At 45.5% G+C, this 21,078-nt stretch overlaps 1 protein-coding gene across 6 annotated transcripts in view; it reads right to left on the reverse strand.

The window, feature by feature from the left end:
* The window catches only part of LOC121588690 (putative uncharacterized protein DDB_G0282129), a 55,238-nt gene that overhangs the window by 32,357 nt on the left and 1,803 nt on the right, over positions 1–21,078 (reverse strand). Inside the window, exons 1-2 of one of the 6 annotated variants that reach the window (XM_041906932.1) lie at positions 20,877–21,073; positions 5,028–5,916 (exon numbers count right to left, since the gene is read on the reverse strand). In XM_041906932.1, the coding sequence (XP_041762866.1) occupies positions 5,028–5,310 (283 nt within the window). In that variant the 5' untranslated portion in view covers positions 5,311–5,916; positions 20,877–21,073. The other 5 variants (XM_041906930.1, XM_041906927.1, XM_041906931.1 and 2 more) reach the window with 5 other exon arrangements.

Here is a 21,078-nt window from a genome sequence, read left to right on the forward strand (position 1 = left end):
AGGTGAATCGAATTCGAGTTTATTGACACGCGGCTGCTAACGCTCAGCCACACAGTTGGCTAAGGGACGGCCATTTAGGTTCGGTCGTAGTACGCTCCCACTCCGAAAAATTGGCCGCGCAGCAGATTGGTGGGGTGCACCAACCAACCAGCCAAAAAAAAAAGACAAAAATCTCCAAAAATAACAAAGCCGTTCGCTAGAAAATAGAAAACGAAGAAAGCAAAACCTACCACCACCTACCGAGACCCAGGGCTGGGTGGTTTGTAGTAGCACTCTGCCAGGGAGGCAGGGAGGACTCGCGGAGGATCTGCTGGGAAGTTACGAAACGAAGCTTAACCCCAAAACAACAATAACATCGACAGCAGGGTTATACTCAGCAGCGCAGCACACAGACTACAACTGTGTGTGCGCTCGTTTTGGATTGTTTTTTTTTTTTGGAGATAAAGTGTTTGTGTTTGTGGTAGTAGTTGTGGCAGGCCCTCCTAGATTTGCCTAAACGGATACATACATAATGCAAACTACAATTACAGCTATTTAAACTCGCAATATGTTTTCACCTTATACCTTACTAAACGCAAACATTCTCTAAAACGCGATCTTCAAACTCGTCTTTACCAGCTCAAACTCCTCTGCGCCCCACCTCTCCTTCATGTGCGTGTGTGTACGTGCATGCGTGTATGCATCACTACCAACTGCGGATGGCTTTTGTAGTTTTGGTCACGGTGTTATGCGTGCTGTTTCATTCCTACAAAACTCTCACTTCTTCAGCCGTATCGTGTTGATTGATCTTTCGCGAGAAGTTGCCCACCGTCCGGACCAGAGGAGGCGCAATCACATACGCAACCTGCACGGGGCCATTTTCCACCGCACCGGAATGGTGCTGGATGTTTTTATTTTTTTTATTTTTGCTTGATTCCGAGGGAAAACCCCAATCCAAGCAATCAACGGAGACAAAAGTGCTCTACCGCGCTAGCTCACCGAACCCAATGAGTCAGTCGCTCGCGACGCAGTGGAAAGTGATCTTTAGATCAGCTCGTGGCGTCCCGCACGGACCCAGGCCCCCTCCCTACTGCGTCAAGATTGACCTAGATTCTTGTCCCTTCCTTTTGAACGGTACGAAACGGACTGCCCCAAAACCGGAGATTGCAACATTTCGCTTCACCCAGGTTTGGCGGATGTTGCTGCATGGCGCTATTGGAGCAAAGCAAAAAAAAAATCAGAAACGCACCACGGCGAAGAATCATCGCGATGCGTGTAGATCCGGTACGCAGCAGGTACTCGTCACCACGCTCTCGACCTGTTCCATGATCCCCCCCAGGGGAGGCCCAATACCGCCCAAGAATGGTGCAGCCCTACACCATACGAAGGGCACAGGCACGGCACAAAACAATTCACAGCGCGCCACCGCGCGTGAAAGACTTTCACCGTGCTGCCAGCGAGAGACTTCGAGCTGGCCGATGCTGACGATGATGGCGATGATGATGGCGATGATAATCGTGAATTCATACCCCCAGCGCAACGCTGCGCTTGTCTAAGCGGCAGCACATTCCAGCTCTCCTCCTTCGCATGCATGCAGGGCAAACAACCGCCGTGTAATGCAAACCCCCAAACCCAGGCGCACGCTGAGGGGCAGCGAAGGCAACCAACACCAGGGCTCCATTCATCGCGGCTGGTTGCTCACTTTTTTGCAACCCCGATGAACCTCGAAGAAAGAGAAGGACAGAGAAAGAGAGAGAGAGACACTTGTGGCCTCGGGATACGACAGGTTGAACCTTGCATCGATGTTGTGAATCCCCGTAGTCTTCTTCTGGTCAGGGGGAAAAATGGGTGTGTGTTTGTGTTTTTTTGTTTGTATTATTTCATTTTTATTAAGTTCCTCCCCATCTTCATCCACCCCCTCCCCTCCAAAGCGCCGACTTTCTTATTGAGAATGCAATGCACGCAACGGCACGGCAGCCCGATTTGCGTGTGCGTAAGTGCCCGCACAGACAGACGGGGAGAAGGTAGAGAGAGAGAGAAAAATGCATACGCACCGACGGTTCGTCCCCAACCCATCGATCAACTCACTTTCACTGCTGTCGTACGCTGTCTCGTTGCTTCGCACCGTGCTTGACAAAGAATTCTTCGCGTGGCGAAATCGGGTGGTGCGTTATTACAGCGTTCGCGGCTGATAAATGATGATGATGATCACCGAAAGCGGTGATGGGAAGAGCTCTTGAAGCGAAAAGGGTAGAGCTATGTAGATCAATCGAACACGCACGTACGACGATGAAGTTTTTTGTATTAAAAAAAAAGGAGAGCACACTTCGAATGACATTTAACGAGGCAAAAATATCGAACCAATACCTATCCTTCAGCTGTCTCTGTTGACGATGGAATGAACTTACAGAGGCTGCATAAAAATTAAAAGGTCTTTCTGTCATTCTCGCGCCACAGTTGGGTGGCTCAGAGCATATAAACAAACCACTCGCATCTTTCAATGATTTCGTGATTGAAGCAGCAAAAGAGTGATTGCAGACTACAAAAAAAAACAGGCAATCGATTTGTGTGCAAGCTGCTCTTTATGCGGTTTCACCGCTGAACACAATTGCTGCCACAATAGGGGAGTGATGTTTCATGAGCCCTTTGCTCCCTTCTCCCTGATGAGCTTTGGAAAGCGTGCATAATACTCAGCCCCAGTCCTGTTTTCGTGTGCCACATCCTTGTACATCCTTTCCCTCACTCGGCTGGCTCGGCGATAATCGAACGGTACCGTCAAGCGCGGGGTACAATTACATGCACATTCACGTACGTTGAATTACACCCAATTCGCTTTTCCATGATAAATCACCGAAAAAATCCACCCCATCCCCCTCCCAGCCAAAACAGGTCCAGGACCAAGCGGTGTGATCTTCTACCGCGCACCTGTTGGCGCACCATTGTGGCCATTGTGATCGCCACGAGGCCACGACGCAATACACGACGACTCCCTGGTCCACCCCACCTTGTGCCGAAGAAGCGACCAGGGTGTGACTAAAGCATGCACGCGTGTGTGTGTGTCCGAATTGATTGACCCGGATCCACTCGCCCTGCCCATGTCCGAAACACACACACACACAAAACTCCATTCCACAACAAAAGCGCTTACTTTCGGCGTTCCCTCACCCCTCGCGGCTGAGGTTATGTATTCTTAAGGGGGCACAGAAAGTGGAAAGGGACATCAAACCCCCCACTCCACATGGTGCCGATTTTACTGTGCACGTGATCAGCGAAACGTGTGCTTGCTGTGAGCGTCCGTGTGTGTGTGTGTGTGTGTGTGTGATGATGTGTAACTGGTGGGCAGAATGTTTGATGTTGCAATAAATACTACGTCACAGCTTTACACACATCACAATAAAAGGAGTAAAAGCTTCATCTAACTAAACGAGCTTGAAGAAATCCCTTCGTGTGCTTTCTATTTGCAAATTTCAAACCCGTTTACATAAACCCTCCAATTAGTCGATCCTCTAAATGAGATTCCTTCGCTATGATAACACAATACGTCGAATTGTAAAAAGACAAAAAAAAACGGCAGCAAACCAAATTCTTCTTCGCATGAAGGCAGTTCGCTTTCGCCAAGCCAGCGGGTCGCGACAGTGTGAGGTCGCTAGCAGCATGAATCAACTGTCACCCGCTAGTAGTATATGCTAGACCTTTCTTCTGTTTTTTTTTTCTTTTTTGCTCTGTGAGGTTTTGTGTGTCTAAAACGGCTCAAGTTTCGTCACACATCGTCACCACGCCGTGCAGAATTGAAAGAAAGGCGACAAAAGGCGGAGAAGCGAAAAATAAAAATGCTTTCCGTTGTCTCTGTCTGTGTCTGTGTGTGTATGAATTCCCTCCCCCCTTTGGGGAAGGGAGGGGGCAGGTGGGATGAAAGAAGATGACAGAAAGCTGAGAAGGAAAGCCACCGTGTGCGCGGTCGGATGAAAAGGAGAACGAAACGGAACGCGGCGGAAAGAAAGCTAGAAAGCGGAATGAAAATTTCTCTTCAACCCTTGTGCTAAGGCCGTCAGTGTCATGTACTAGGGAGGGGGGAATAGGGGGAGAGCTAGCTGTACGATCACTAGCACGGCAACGAGCTACCACACTACTAACCGTACCACCACCACCACCACCACCACTATGATTGGTACGTCTCGGTCCCTTGCTGAGGTTGAAGCTGAAATTACTAATCTCTCTTCAACTTGCGAGAGGGGTGGCGCTCTGTTCCCCCGTTGCTGGCCACCTGTTCCGTGCCTCAATTCAGCCTGATGCCACCAGATCAACCTGATAGGGAAGCCACCACAGGGCAACGATCGATCGTGGATGATTATGGTGAAGACTAAGCGGACCCGACCGGGGAGTCACAGCAAAACGAGAGCAAGTTTATTATTTTCCTTTCAATCTACCGCTGCAGGTGTGCGTGTAGCAAAACGGTGCGAATGAACCTACCGATAGGGTGATGGGGAACCCAAGGGAGAGCAGAGAAGAAAGGATTCTAATCAATGCCAGCCCATTCGCCGACCAGGCTTATCAGAATCAGAAACGAGCGACTCGGTCAATCGGGGGGCCAACGGTTGTTGTTGTCGTTCAAAAATTGCCCCTCTCAGCTGGAAATTGCAATTCTAGTTCAACTCGGTTGATTGATGCCCTTTTTTGCGGAGGAGAGACAGACAGGCTGATAGTGAAACGTTCAAATCAGCGAAATAAAGGAACGAAATGTAACACCAAGAAAAGACAAATATTTGTAAGGTGGATCTTTACATTCTGATGCAACTCCACGACTAGTGGAGTTACACGCCCTTCCAAAAGTGTAACCCTCATAACTGGAAGTTGAACAAAGCGTGATTAGGAACTGCTAAAGTTTCAATCTACTGACGTACTGATATGTACAGCTCTGTGAACTTTGAATCATTAGAATATCCCCAAAGCTTTCCTCCGGTAAACCCTATGCAATGTTCCCGAAAAGAGTGCGGTAGCTCTGGCCCCCGGAGAGCGTTCTTCCCGTGGTCTACTTTGCGTCTACTTACAGCAGTAACGGATCGACTGACAGTTGTTGGTTGGGGTGGCCGGTGTCGAGGACGGGCCGTTGCTGCTACCGTTGGCCCCATTGCTGTTGGCACCGTTGCTCGTCGGACCGTTCGAGGCGTTACCGGCCGGGCTGGACATGGTGGCGATCATGCTGTTCGGGATGGTGGTCAGATTGTTCGGGATGTTGTTGCCCATACTGCAGGCGATACTATTGTTCGTTCCGATACTGTTCGCAATACTACCGAGCATAGTAGTACCGTGGCTGTTTAACTGTTGCGACATCTTCCGAATGCCCACCACCAGTGAAAAAACCCGCGTCAGTCCGCGTCACACCAAACACCGAATTGAGGTCAAAGCGCGCTGTTTTGCTTCTATTTCCTTTTATTTTTTGTTTCTTTATTACCCGCACACTGTCACACACAATGAAATGCACACCAACACGTAGGAACACTACTTTTTTGAGGGACTAAACTGTTTTAACAACGGCACTACGGACACAACTTCTTCACGGAAAGAACTGTCACTTGGAGTCACTACACGACACTTGTATACTTTAAACACCCGATAACGTCCTTGTGGAATTAGGATCCACCAGCTTAACCTTGTTGTTGTTTCTCTTCACTTCACGCTCCTCACAGATCACCTCAATCGAGCTTAGATTGCAGCTTGCTAAGACCTAGGGCCGCCCTAGTCTATTGTCCACTAGGGGATGACAGTCCAAGGGGTAACATTGCTGCTGGAGCTCGGACACTACACACAACTCGACACATCTTTGTACTGCTTCACAGACACGAATAGCGTTTACTAAATTCACTTTGCTGCTGGATCAATATTTGCAATTGTTTCTGCTATCAGACACTGCACGCTTGCTCACAAGGTTAACGTTTCCTGAGGACAGAATTGGAAAACAGTTAGCAAGATGTACCAATATCCTTCCAGGACGAGTAAGCCATTCGGGCAACCACTCGCACGAAAATCAATAAGACAAACACATGCACCAACTAAATAAGAGCCTTTCACACACTAAGTAGTTTTTCCCGAAAAAAAACCTTTAAGCGTCCGGAATGGAATCAAACCGCACAACAACGAAACACGCCCGGGATGGGAATTAGGAGCCAGAGTCCGAGACTTGCGAAGACTTTTTCTTTTGCGGGGACAGACCTTGGTGTCTTGTGTGCGCCGCTGGATCGTTCGCGCCACCGGTACGATCTGATCTGATCGGTGATTCTGCTGGCCAAGCTGGCGGAGCCTTCTATTTCTCCGGTCGGTTAGGATACTCTGAGCCCGAGCTACCCACCACCACCACGCGCCACCCGTTCCCTCTTGCGTGGTGCTCTCTTTCGCACGCTCATCTCCCCCAGACGGTGGGTCGCGCGAAAGCCCCGCGAGTGCAACCGAGACCGAACTCGGCTTCGGCCGTCCCAGTCTCGCCCGCAGCGCACACGCACTCGTATTTGCGCACGCTCCGGCCGTGCGAGCTTTCTTTCGCTCGGAGAGTGCCACTTACGGAGCTTTCTTTCGCAGTTTGAGCCAACGCCGTTCTTCCGAAACGCTGCAAAGCGTACATGCTCTCTTTCTCCGTTTTGCCTTTCTCCCCCAGGCTGTTGAGCTGGGGGTTTTCAAAGGGAGGGTGAGCTGGGTGAGAGGTTTTTTGGGAGGTAGGAAATTCTTCTCCCCAACAGCGGACAGCGAGCAGTTCGCTCTGGTTCGCTCTCTTCGGCGTCGATTCTGCTAGCTTTATCAACATCAGTTTACGCAAGTGCAGAGACTAGCGAGGGTGAGCAGCTCATCCCTTCCCTCGGCTACATTGGCCAGCACACATACCACACGCATCGAAATCCCTCTCTCAGTAGCTCTCTCTCTCTCTCTCTCTCTTTCTTAGGTTAATAAAAATTTCTTACAGCACGTTCTCGTTTCGCCAAAGCTTCGTCATCGTTCGTGGCCGCTCGATCGAAGAAAGTTTCAAAAGAAAGACGGCGAAAAGAACCTACCGCGCGCGTCGCTGGGCAGAAGGGCTTGGACGCGCCCGCAGAAGAACCGTAGCTTCGCGTAGCCTCCCGTTAAGTGCAGCGCTGGCCAGGCGGGCCGGACCCGTTTCACGCACAGCTTAACCATTTCTCCATTGCAGCTATCTACCCACCTTACCCGTTCTCATGCTCTCGCTCTCTTTCTGCCTCTCTTTCTTGCTCTCTTTCTTTTGGACCGCAAATATTTCCAGTCTACCGCTACCCCGATGGCAAAGCAGAACGAACTCGCTGAATCCGGGACGCTTTCTTTTCTAGGTCTCGGACGCCATTGCCCAACCTGCCCCCTGCCTTGGCTGGGTGGAACGGTGTGGGCCCCACGAGCTGTGCTGGGCATGCTGGGACTGGGATCTGCGAGCTGGACGCTTCTTACGGCCAGTGTGCCAGCCCGAGTACCGAATAAAAGCTCCGTAAGTGTTCTGTCATTTCTCCAGACCCTGTACACTGTGGCTGTACAGCATTCCGTGTTCCGGTTTTATTTTTTCTCTTCTGTTTGGTTGTGTGCTGCCTGGTCAAACTTTGGCATTTTGAACGGTGCTGGAAATGGGTTCATTTTGGCAGATCAGGTTGAAAGTACATTTATTGTAGAATCAATATTTTAACTTTTTTTCACTCCAGGCAAAGCGTCAAACTTCACCTTGCGATAGAAACATTGAATTTCGATAGAAATATTGAGTCATTTTTGCTAAAAAAGACAAAATGCTTTAAGTTAGAAATTAATTTACATTCATTCCATGTGAATAAAATAATAAAGAATGCCAAACTAGCTATACATCTGTTGTTTAAGCATCTTACATACTTTAATTATTTATTATTTTTGTATTTCATACGTATTTTCCCAACTTAATATTCCATTCATTTATCGCTCGTATGAAAGAGCCTTCCCGCAAGGGATTTAAATTGGAAGAATATCGCATCCGCTTCGAGCCGTCTCTTCTGCCACCAGCAGCGGCCATACCAGCGATCGTTAAAACCGGCAAGATTCTTCCGCTCGACAGCGAAATTAGGTCACCGAGTCATGTCACGGAACATGGTGCCAGAGACGCCGAGCACGGAGAGGGTCGGGAAAATAAAGTATCCAAGAGAAACGAGAACGCCACAGCCGCAGCATAGAACATCGGAGCTCTGGCTCTGGCACAAACTGATGTGCCTCCCATCAGCATCGGGTATGAGAAGATGGCGTAGACTACTGCCGCCGTCTTGCCTAGTACGCGAGCGGGAGGAAGCGAACGAATAAAATCACATACAGGCACACACACACACACAAGGGAGGGAGCAGTAAAAAAAACGGTTTCCTCGTCTGACGGATCGCACAAATCTCCCGAGAAGAAAGTTCAAAGCAAAAGGTAGAAGAATAGAAACCCATCGTAACGACAACATGTGCTCGAAGCTCATGGGCCGTCGAGCAAAGTGGGGAACGGGGGTGGGGACGAAGGGTGGAGCAGCGGTGAGACTAAGATGGGCGATCGAGTCAAGAGATCCCTCTCGAGTCACAATATGGCGTGCAATAGAGATATGTATGAGTGTGTGAGAGAGATACAAAAATAAAGAGAGAGAGAGAGAGAGAGAGAGAGAGAGAGAGAGAGAGAGAGAGAAGGAGAGCTCGACGGCTGCCCAACCGAACAAAGTAAGCAGCGATGGGAAAGTGGAAAGAAAGCGCAAACAAATCAGAAACGATCGCGATGTGTGGGAAGAGGAGGAAACAGAACAAATGAGCCAATTGGGATTGGTAAGATGTACCGCAGGAACAACAGCAAAGGCCTTTGAAGGGACGGGAAGGTGTGGATGCAAGGGCAAAGAAATGGGGCAGTTGTGAAGGCAGCTAGGCAAACCAGACATTCCGTGGCACTTTCGGACGGGTGTACACCTATCGATAGATCCGGCGTTTTTGGGGTGCGTAGGTCTTTCGAAAAGGGTTTTTTCGGGGTGAGATGTTTAAACGAAACGTTTTGTTTCCAGCTGTGGCGGGGAGTTGCTTTTTGCCTGAATTTTTCCCCCTTTTCCCCTAATTCTGGCATCAGGTAGCGGACCTTCATCCCACGCTGAGCCCTTTGCTCGAAGCTTTTGCTAGCTCCACTTTTCTTTTAGTATATTCATAAATCATTGCTTAACGGCAAATGGTAGCAACGGGAAAGTAAATAGGAAATTCTTGTTAAAATCACTTCTGCGTAGCATGTTTAAAATCAATAGAAAGCCATCAAATTAATCGATAAATTATGTGTTGTTGGTATTTGAGATTGTTTGTCAATAGCTTAATGATAACTGCAATTAATGTATGCTAAAGTAATTCAAAGTATAAACATTTTAATCTGTCTGTGTACATACACCGTCAGCAGAAGAAGGTCTGCTTAGCATTATCGTACCATCTTCAAATTTACCCGCTCCCCCCTACGCTCATTAGCTTAAAACGTTAAATCTTCCCCTTTAAAAATAATTGGACTGTAACCTTAAAATGTTAAGCATACGTTAATTTAATTGAACCATAAACCACCGAAACTGTGAGGGCCCGCTGTTCGCCCCCCACCCCTTTGTTGATTCTCCAAAAAATGCGTGTAACTGTAAGTGGCGATGTGCGTCCGGCCACTGGCGTCCAGATCGAAGCCAGTCAGCCAGCGCGGAATGAAACGGAGCCCCTCGCAATAGGAACCAACGGTACGAGATGGCTGGAAAACAAGGCCACCGAAAGCACCGGACCGAGCCCGAGTAGATCTTCTTCGCGAACAAGAATGGTAAGTACGGCTTGCAATAGGGAATAGAAAGCAAACCGTTGAGGAGAAGAAACCAAAAAGAGAGCGAGAGAGAAAAGGAGAGCGAGAGAGAAAAGGAGAGCGAGAGATGGCGCGAGTAAAGTTTAAAGAAGGGTAACACCCCCAACGTTGCCCAACGGTTTCGCAAAACTAGGAATTCTGGACCACGAAAAAACAACCGGGGTCCGTAGTGAGGTCGAACCTAATTCTCCAAGGGCAATGGTTTAATATTAGCGAAGATTTTCGATTAGGCGAGAGAGAACATCTGCCCTAAAGGTATGGTGATCGTTTTATGGCTCCTTGCGAGCGAGGGGAATCACTTACCCATGCTTTCTAGACAAAGACCCACACAGCGAGTACACGTGGGAGGCCTTAGCAACCCTTCACATTTGGTCATGCAACGGCACATCATCTTCTAGCTGGTCTTGCCACCAGAGCAAGCTGACCACAGTGACCAAGAATTCGAACGTTGGACCAACCGTATCGGATCTCTCATTCCCATTAGAACTAAACATTTGGTCATGCACAGGCACATCATCTTCATCTATCCTTTCGACCAGATCAAACTGACCACAGTGACCAAGAATTCGACCATTGGACCAACCGCATCGGAACTACCATGCACGTTACCGTGAAGCTGCCAATTTGCGAGCGGTTTCGGCAGGGCCCGCTATCACCCTACTCGAACCTGGAATCAATCTTATCCTTCAGGCGGCGGGTTTAGAAGCGACGTATCAAAATGTATGCGCTAGAACGGCCCCACCGTTGCTTTATCTTCTTCCACCGCTTCAAATCTGTCACCCTGTGGCCTCGGGATTCCCTTCTATTCCCTCTTCCCTTTAGCCCTTACCATGGAGGTTTACCTTGAAAAACAAGACTCTCTCTCTCTCTCTCTTTCTCTCTCTCGCGTGTGCGCTCTTCTACTTTCCTTCTTTTTCGCTCTATTTAGCCTCTTGGGCCTTTCGTCAGAACGATAAGAAAAGCCCACCCCATCGCGTTCTTCTCATTGTGTTCTCTTATCGGGGGGGTGCGCTGGCTGCGGCTGACCGTACGTACCAGTGCCTATGTATGGGAAGGCCACATTTAGTACTAGGCGGAATTTTTGTTCACTTACATACACGTACATACTATCGCCACTTGTGTCCCTTGGCTCACGTAATCCGTTCTATAGATACGGTTTCATTCGCTCGCTGCTGGGAGCTGGGGTGTGAAATATTTGTAACAAGTGGGTAAAAAAAATACAATTTCGTTTATGACACTTAAAGTATGACCCTTTTAGTATAATTAGTTAATATAATTATATGAAAGAAATAAAATATATAAATAAAATAAAAATATAAAAAATCAATATTTCACAATAAAAAAAAGCAAAAAATTACTACACCATATTGCCATTTCAGCACCAACCAAACAACTACCACCAACAATAGCCGGAAGCAGCCCGCTTTTCCCAATGCTTTCGCAGATAAGTTTAGAATGACTGCGCAAGTAAACTGGAGCGGGTAAAATTATCAGTCGGAGATAAAATTATCTCTCGCACCAACACGGACACAAAACGCTTAGAATGAGTAAAAACGACATTATACAACGCATCAATCAAAATTGAATAAAGCTGGCCTTGGTGTCTAATTTGGAGTAGCGGCATGAAAAAAAAACCTCCCACAGAAATTAATGGAAATTTGTATCGTTCTCACAGTACCACTAAAAGTTGCGTTCTAATGTAAAGAGCTCCTTTGAATGTTAACCTTACGAAGGAAAAAGCAAATGGCATTTCATCCGTATGGTACCGATGACTGCAATCCGAAGAACATTCACCAGCCATTAACACCAGCTGTTACAAGTGAAACAACTTAAAATAGTATTTTTTGTTAGTAAAACTCCTTTGAAATGTTATATTAATTCATTTCAAGCATATTCGTATGGTGCGTAATACAAAAAAGCGTTATTGAGCTCAACCATATGTTTCGTTGCAACTAGAACCACCCTTTCTATCCCTTCTTTTTTTATACAACACCGGTCTGAACTGATTAAATATTATTGAATTGAATAAAACATACGCTTAATACACTTTTGAAAAGAATGGGAAAAATAAATTTCGAAGTTATCAAACTAATTTCCGCCTAAATGCCTGCAGTAATGCGAACCATCTGGTAACGGATTTTTATCACTTGCCGCCATGAAGCGTCACATTTATTACACATTTTTTACACCGTACATTTGAAATTGTAACCGTTCATTTCACCAAACATATGTTCTTTGTAATGCACGCGAAACAAACCTCCATAAAAAAGAAAAACTTCCTAACAACGCCAACGATTTTCCACGAAACACGCCCCAACACAATTGGCGTACACGGTTAAAACAAACCATATTGTAGCTTACCGGTTGCCGCCCCGCGCACATATTGTAGCATCCGGAAGCGTTTGTTCTACGCAAATCGAAAGGACACTAGCACGACGCCGACAACAAACCACTCGAGATGGGGCGAAAAGATCGAAGCAAACATATTTCGAGCCGCGTTCGTCGTAAAGCACCGCTCACAGTAGGTGAGAATGGGCAAATGGGAGGCACGAATAAAAAAGCTACAAAAACACGTGACTTAGGACAAACACCTTAGACAAGCGGTGAGGTGGATGGATGAGATTGACAGATAAGAAGCGGGGACGGCTCAGGCGGTCAGAATGTCTGTGTAAGAGGAGAAAGGGTGAGGAGGAGGGGGGGGAGAGGTAAAGGGAAGCAGTGTGATAAGAGCAGCCCTACTGCAGAGGGAAGCACCAGCAGCGCGCAGAAGGCTGCTATGGGCGGGCGCAACCGTTTCCATATGTTCTTGATTGGCATCTGACGCTACCGAACCATATGGAACCGGTGAGCCAAGAATGGGGCTGGAAAATTGTTAGCCATACGGGTGGAAAATAGAAGAAAGAGAGAAAGAGAGTAGAACGCTCGACGATGAAGGGGAAAAGTCGCATGCGGGACGCTGCGTCGAGACGGAGTTAGAAGTTTGGAGCGTTCTTATCAGCTTCCTATCTAGAACATCTCACTCACTCTCCTAACCATACGCACAAACACATACACACACACTCACACACACGCACACACTATCTGTTGCTTATAATGGGGACAACTTTCTATCGCGCGAGAATCGCTATTCTTACGCGAGAAGTTCTAAACGCTCGCCTTTGGTTGAATAATAAACAAATAATCGGGTCCATCAGCACATCGCAACACGGAACGCTTCAACGATTGCAGCGCAGCGTTGTTTTGGGTTAGTACACGTCTATCACACCAAGAACCCACCAGGCAAACGCACTGACGTCCACACCGTGACGTTGTCCTTCTAACACTGTGCCAGCACACACCGTCCGTAACTACGTAGCGCGCCCGCAGTAGGATGAAGCCTGCCGCGAGAGATTGCCCTTTTCGCTGCGGCGTAAGGAACGCCAGAACTACCAAACCGCCAACCCGCTGGGCAACAAGAGTGGTGGTATGTAGTGGTGTGGACGGTTTTGGGAATGGGAGAGACGAAGCTCCGAAAGAGAATGACACTCGCCTTCGGTCCAAGTCGGCACTGGAAAAGTCGGAGCTACCGCTGCCACCGCTAACTGGGCGCCCGCTCCAATTTGCCGTCCTTTGCCGGCCTGCGGTGCTGGGGGAGAGCATCGGTCTCGGTCGCCCTGCTGGCGATGCTTATCACTGGCGGAGCCGTTATCATTAAACACCTAGAACACATTGAACTTCTCCGAATTGCTCCCTGGTCCCCTCGCTCCCGGCGCATCGCATCGCAACAGCATCGCGGCCGGGGACGTGGTGGTGCGTTAGCGGACGCGTAACTCACCGTGCGAGCGTGCGCTTCGGATAGGGGTACGCGAAATTCCAGGAGGAGCGCAGGAATGTCAAACGATATACAAAGCATTTGGCAGCGATAGTTTTGTGACAAAAAAAGGAAGAAAACAATTTATTCTACGGGAATTCTTCATGTAATTAGTGATTTTTTTTCCTATTGATAATGTTTTCAACAAATTCAACAACATGCAACAAGACTTCAATCAGTCCTTCGTGTTGATTTGACTTTTCTACTTCTCCTGTTCAACTATTTTTCATGGGATTAGCTTCTTTCTAAATGTTAAAAAAGCTATATACTGGACATAAGAAAATTCGGACATCCATCATCTTTTTTTTTCTGATCTACACAAAATATAACGAGCCGTTTTCAATTACATAAAACTGACTAATTATACTCAAAGGATTTTTTTAGTCAGCTCAACTTAGTTTTACATATTTAATCCGCAATACATCGTTTTTTCTAAAAATTGAAACGAAATGATGGGCTAATTTTGAAGATATTAACATCAATTTGCCGGTTTAAGGTAAGGTTATTGCTTTCAAAAATAGTTGATGAAAATAATATTTGATCATCATGTGTCTATTAAATATTTTCCATTCGAGTTGTATTGAATCTGGACGTTGCACCAATGATCATCATTCATTACAAACTATTACTATTGCAGCTTAAATTAGTTTTCTTTGTTCAGTTTGTTTCTGTTTGAATTCAGCTATACAATATTTATTCAGTTAAGAGACACTACCTCCCCTAATTTTTAACGATTGATATCTTTTTTAATAATGGTTTGCATGAGTCTTCTTCTTCTTCTTTTGGCTCAACAACCGTTGTCGGTCAAGGCCTGCCTGTAACACTTGTGGGGTTGGATCTCAGTGACTTTTTGCATTACCCTCATAGCAGAATAGTCAGTCCTACGTATGGCGGCACGATCTAGTTGCGGCTTGAACCCATGACGGGCATGTTGTTAAGTCGTACGAGTTGACGACTGTACCATGAGACTGACCTTAAAGTTTGGATGAGTAGAACAATTAAAAGATTCATTAGCTAACGTTTAACTTTTTTGCATTTATTCAGCTTTAAAAGTATGTGCTAAAAATGTAAAGCACATGTTTCCATGTAAATTTGTTTTGAATGTAAATATACTTGCAGCAGAGAAATAGTAAACTTCATGTAAATAAATTAATACAGTCGTTGCCACCAAATTTTGACTTGCGATATCAATTTTTACCTTTGAGACATCAATTTTTGACAGTGCGTATCAAATTTTGACTTTAACGCAACTATTTTTGCCTGTAAGTCAACTGTTGGAAACTGTTGTAAGGTTTCCAACGGACTGTCAGCTGGTAATTTTACGAATCATGATAATTTTACAAGGTATTTGGGCAAATTTATGACAATTGTAATTTTACATCACAAAATCACTACAAAAACCGAATAATTTGATTTGTAGACTACCATAATTCGCCCTCCGAAAATTTCATCTCCGAATACTGGCCAAAGATGATTGTGGTGCTGCATTGTTTGTAATGCTTAACATAAATTGAATAATTATGGAACACACAATGGTTAAAGTTAGAGCCAAAAATAGATATATTCTGTCAAAAAGGCCAAAATTGTGACACCTTGTCAAAAATTGGAGCTTGAAAGGCAGAAATAGGTTGGTTTGAGCCAACATTTAGTGCAAACGACTGTAAAAACATCAAAGGCTCCAATACTGGTTGATTTTGAACATATATATATTGTATAGCAGAATCATGGAACAATTGAAGAATTTTTAAATTTTTAACTATCAAATTTCTTATTTAGAAGCAATAATAGAACAATTTTTATTCATAAAGTTATAAACTTTAGTTTATGCGCAGGTAAAAACGTCTATATCTGCGAATTACACATACTAATACCGAATACATAAAACAATTAAATTGCTGAAATTTTTATTAAATACATTAGAAAAATGCCGTCTTCAATGAAGAGCTCACTATATGCTGGAATAATTGAATGATTACGCATGAAACATTATTGCATTTAGCCCAATGTCTAAAGCTATTAGTCCTATTCATTAGACTAGACATCTGCAATCACCCTACATTCCTAGGGCCGATTGCTTCACGGTTTGACACCCCCGATCCCATTTCTTCCAAAAGGAAAAACAAAAAAATGCAAAAGAAAGATGCAACACGAAGCAGTTCGGCCCAAGCTGAGTGCCGTTTTAGGGGTGCTTCACTCTCACTTTTGCTCACCATTTGTTGCGTGCGCCACCGCGTTCGAACGCGCGCGCTCTCCCTCAATGTGCGGGCCACGCTTTCTCGGCCCCAGCCCGGCCCGAGAGAGGCGTGCGAGAACGTGCGTACTAACTTGTTGCTTGCTAAACAAATCCTCACCGACCCTTTTTCCGCACCAAGTGTGCCTCTCCCTTCCGATTGGTTCAGGCGCGGGATCGACCAGGAGGCAGAAAGATAAATGGAAATCGTTGGCGGTAGGAACTCTTTTCACTTTCCATTCCATACGGTAGCATTCTACAAGTTTCGGTCACTCACTCATCTCGCTCGGCCGAAATGCCGAACAGCCCCGCGTGCATCTCAGTAAATGTTGCCATTTCTGTTTATTTCCATTCCCTCTCTCCGCCCCCCTTTCTCCCCGGTCCGGCTCTTCCGGCCCGCTCTTCACGGCCCATTCGGACTCGCGCGCGCTCGTCATCCGGCGGGTTGAATATTGGACAGGCGCGCGTCTGGTTTTTGCGCCGGTCGGGGAAAAGCGCGAGAAAATTGGTAACCTCGCGTCTGGTCCTACATTCTGTCCAGAACAAATAAACAATATGGTACGATTTTACGGTGCATTGCCAGTGCAGCACGGCCTGGCCGAATGCAGCTTTGCACCCGGCCGATGGAAACGGTGCATGATGGGTGGTTTATTCTCGCGAAAACATTCGTCTTCGTGTTCTAATAATGTAACGAAAATTCGACCCAAACGCAAGCATATGTTTCGAATGGAAAGTAGCAACAGCGGGATGAAAATGGGCATTAAACATATGGCAAGATAGCTAGGTAGTAGAATGCTTAGTAGTGGTATGGAAAAAGGTTGATACCACATTAAAATTTTATATTACTACAGATAATGGACATTCTTCTTTGGCATAATATCCGTTGTCGGTCAAGGCCTGCCTTGTACCCACTAGTGACGTGAGCTTGGCTTTCGGTGATTTATTGTTACCATAGCAGGATAGTCAGTCCTACATATGGGGGTACGGTCTATTCGGGGCATGAACTCATGACGGGCATGTTTTTAAGTCGTACAAGTTGACGACTGTACCACCAGATCGGTCCAACGGACATTACTTAAATTAAAATGTAATAATATGAATATTAGATAACAAATTAAAAATGAAAAAATTCTTGTACTTTATTTAAAAAAAATTATATATTCACAAAAAACATTAAATAATTATTCAAAGTTTAGCATATTATTTACTATCCTAACACAAATCATCTATCTCTCAATTCTCTCTTCAAATGGAGTTTCAACAGAATAGAAAACAGAACCAAGAACCAATTCTACCAAACTACAACTTGCTTACGCACATCATTCTAGTTCTGAGCGGGCTGTTTGGTTCCGATCGAATCCGATCACCACACCAATACGTCGGTCCCGCGTCGCACGTTGCAACGGGTGTGCGACACCCGAACCAGGCTCCCCCCCCCCCCCCCTCCCTTCGGTTTGGCCTCGTAGATTCTGCAGCACCGAAAGCCGACGCCACCGACCACCGATCCGGCAGCAAAACGCAAAACGCTAACTTGACGCGATCCAAAAATAATCTATCACGCACCCGAGCGCTGATGAATGCGCGTCCGCTTTCTTTCTGCGGACCGTGGCCGAGAGCAGCGGCGAACGCTAAACCTCCACCGCCGCCTATTGGCCAGAACGGAAGTTGGCGGCCGGGAACGGGGTAGGTGGCGCCCCGATACGTCCCTATTCTCTGCACGGAGCGCCACCTGTTTGCGGCCCGCACTTGCCGCTGCTGCTGCTAATCGCCCATTTATGAGTATCTGCAACAGGGTCCTCACCGCCCACCCGACCCGTTTGCTCCCGTCGCTTTCCTTCGCTACCACACTCACATACCCATACACTGCAGTGATCGAAATTCTCGCCGTTTTGGCAATCGTTTTGAAAATCGATTTTAGAATGTTATCTAACTACGTGCGAAAGCGGTTGCCCCGGCATTTCGGTGTGCGTGGACATTGGCTTCGCGTATTCGAGGTTGAACGAGGGCAAAAGTATAACAAGGAGGGAGACAAAAAAGTGTGTGTGTGTGAGAGAGAGAGAGAGAGAGAGAGAGAGAGAGAGAGAGCGAGAAAGAGCGATAGAGAATAAAAGCGATAAAGAGAGGTTTTTTGTTGAAGTGGTGGAAGGATTTTTGAAGATTTCCCTGTCGAACAGGAGGGCGTTTAATGATGGAAATTGTAGAACGTTCTCGGTCACATTAAAATTCATTTTGCGGAGCATGATACAAACATACATTCCTACAGCTTATTGGAGTCATATTGGAAGCATATTTTTTGAAAAGCTGTTCAATATCCATAACCATATGGTAAGCTGCCACAAACAGGAATAAAATGTAAAATCACACTTAACCACGCAAATAAACACGCAAAGTTACGCAATACCTTTAAATGTCCCTCCTTCATTTACTGCGATGATTAGTTCTAATCAAATCAATCATTACGCCAAACCGTGTACCTCAAAGATACACAGCCGCTGACCGAAGCGCTACAGGTGTGTTTTGGTGTTGTTTTGCCATGAAAAATGTAGCCGTTTTGGGATGTAGGGGCGGAACGGCCATCCTTACTATCGATTACTGGATTAATAGTTGGTTGAACATGAACAATAGAGATTTGTACTATGTGTGCATGTGATGTGTGTGCATCCTGATAAGAAGTGCGCCGGAACTATTAGTTGGTTCTTGGCGAGCTACGTAAAGGATGCTCGAGAATTATATTGTATTCGATGGATAAGTCCCGTTTTTCCTTGATGGAACTATGTTGGTCGTCTTGGATGTGTGTATACTGTACTCGTGCAGTTCCTCTAAGAGTTTTCCGATACCACCACTTGCTCGTTTTTTATTTCATCAAACCTTCCTCCAATTTATGAAATAGGCTATTGTTTTGTAGGTATTTTAAATGTCAATCAAACTACATTTCTTAGTTGATAACGCATTTGGATTTGAATTTGAAGCTTATTTTAAATTATATAACAAAAAATAAAGTATATGGCATTACCGTAAAACCAAACAAAAATTATTTATACCAAAACGGAAAAACAACATAAGTATATTGTGGAGAAAAAAATCCTTTACAAAATAACATTAACAGAAATAAATAATGAAGTGGATCATTTGTAGGTCCATTGATCTTAAATCATTACCATTATTTTTGTAAGTTGCCTCTCTCTCTCTCTCTCTCTCTCTCTCTCTCTCTCTCTCTCTCTCTCTCTCTCTCTCTCTCTCTCTCTCTCTCTCTCGCTCTCTCTCTCACTCTCTCACTCTCTCTCTCTCTCTGCTCCCCCTTATTAGTTTTTTTTATTATAAATTATGGGATTAATAAATCTACCAACAAATCAAAAACATTCAATTGGACTAAAAATGAAAACTTGGATAGCTAAAATATTATAACTTAAAATTCATAATTAAAATATAAGCTTTTCGTCAATTTGTTTTCACCATTTATGTTTTTGATAAGAATTTGTATGTTTTAAAGGGGTTTTTATGTTTTGAAAAGGATTTAACCTACAGTTTGACGAAAGAACTAAACGAATCTTTGGAGTATTCAACTAAAGCCTGTCAAAACACAACAAATCCATAAAATCGCAAAAATGAATTAAAATAAAGCTTTAATGTTTTAATAAAATAAAATTTTGTAAAAGGCAAGCTAAGCGTTAAGTTTTTGCTTTTACATATTTGTATAAAAATATAAGCAAATTATGATTTCTTGCGAATATATATTACGAGTACGTACTCAAAAAACTTCTATTTGACCATGTAATGCTCACCATGGTCATATTGCCCCGTCTTCCCTCCACGTTACTCACTCGAAAAAGAACTCGATTCAGAGAGACAGTGATAGAGAGAGTTAAGCAGCGAACAAAAGTATGAGAAATAAGCACATATTCTCCCTCCCTTTGTACGTCCATCGTTATCAGTGATATCAAACGGTATTCGCTGAACAGATAAGAGAACTCCCTACCATGGACAACCCTACCCTTCCAGGTTGTGGCCAATTTCGGTAGGGATTGGATCGGCATTCTCACAGCAACAACAACAACAAAACCGACACTTGTAAACATTATCACATGGTAGCAGTGGAATGTCACCAACACCAACCAGAACAAGGTGTAAGCGCGTGTTGTTGTGTTTCTTGCACCCCAAATCGGAGACCATTGGAGAACGGTTTTTACGCACATAGATGACGTTTGAATAGGAGTTTAAATTTTTTTTGTTTGAATTGAATGATTTGCTTTTAAAAATTCATTCAAGCCAAGTTTCTTTTTAACGACTTTATCGTGGCCCACACACAACTGTAATAGTGGTTGTTAATCACTGACTACTTCATGATGTTGATACCAGAAGTACGGTATTGCATTTTCACTCACTTTCACTAACCATTGCAGTTAAAATCACCTCAAGTGTATAAAATAGGGAACAAAAAGAACTTCTCGCAGCACACCAACATCCAAACACAAAGTGGCAGGGAGTGAAACGAACACACCAAAACCCCACTGCATCGAACGTTAGACCCGTACGCTCTTATATCATCACGGGCACTTTCTTGCCGACACTGTCACCGCGCTGCGCCCGTGTTTCGCTGCGTGAAGTCGAAAGTTTTGATCCGTATTCTGCACCGATTTTCCCAACCGAAAGATAAAAAACCGCTGCCGCGAAAACCCGTCACACACTTTGACACACTTTTCGCACGTAAATTTAACCCGCTTTCGGGTTGTTAGTTTTAGAACGAACACGTCGAACGTTCGCGACGCGAGCTAGAACGTTTTGCTTTGGGAAAACGGACACCGATTCACGCCACAACCGGCCGGCTTATGCACTACGCGCTGACCACTAACTGACCCTGCAGCGGCGGTACTCATTCCGGGACGGTTCATGGTAGAACTGTGTGTGTGTGTTTTTTTTCTCCAAAAACAAAAGCGAGAAAACTTCCCGCCGAATCTCACCGGCTCGGGCCCACTCACACGTGCTCGTTCCTAGGAAAACAAAAAGAATGGCTGGAAAACTACAGACTGAGACACTGCGGAACAAAGCGACACTTTAATAATCAAACGATAAGGAGGAAAAAGCAACAGCACACAGAGCCACGGGCAGTATGCACTTTTCCAACGCCCGAACGTACCGACGCACCCACCGTGCAAACATTAAAACATCGAACCGAACCGT

This window comes from Anopheles merus, chromosome 2R, assembly GCF_017562075.2.
Source record: "Anopheles merus strain MAF chromosome 2R, AmerM5.1, whole genome shotgun sequence".
In the NCBI taxonomy this organism is placed as follows: domain Eukaryota; kingdom Metazoa; phylum Arthropoda; class Insecta; order Diptera; family Culicidae; genus Anopheles; species Anopheles merus.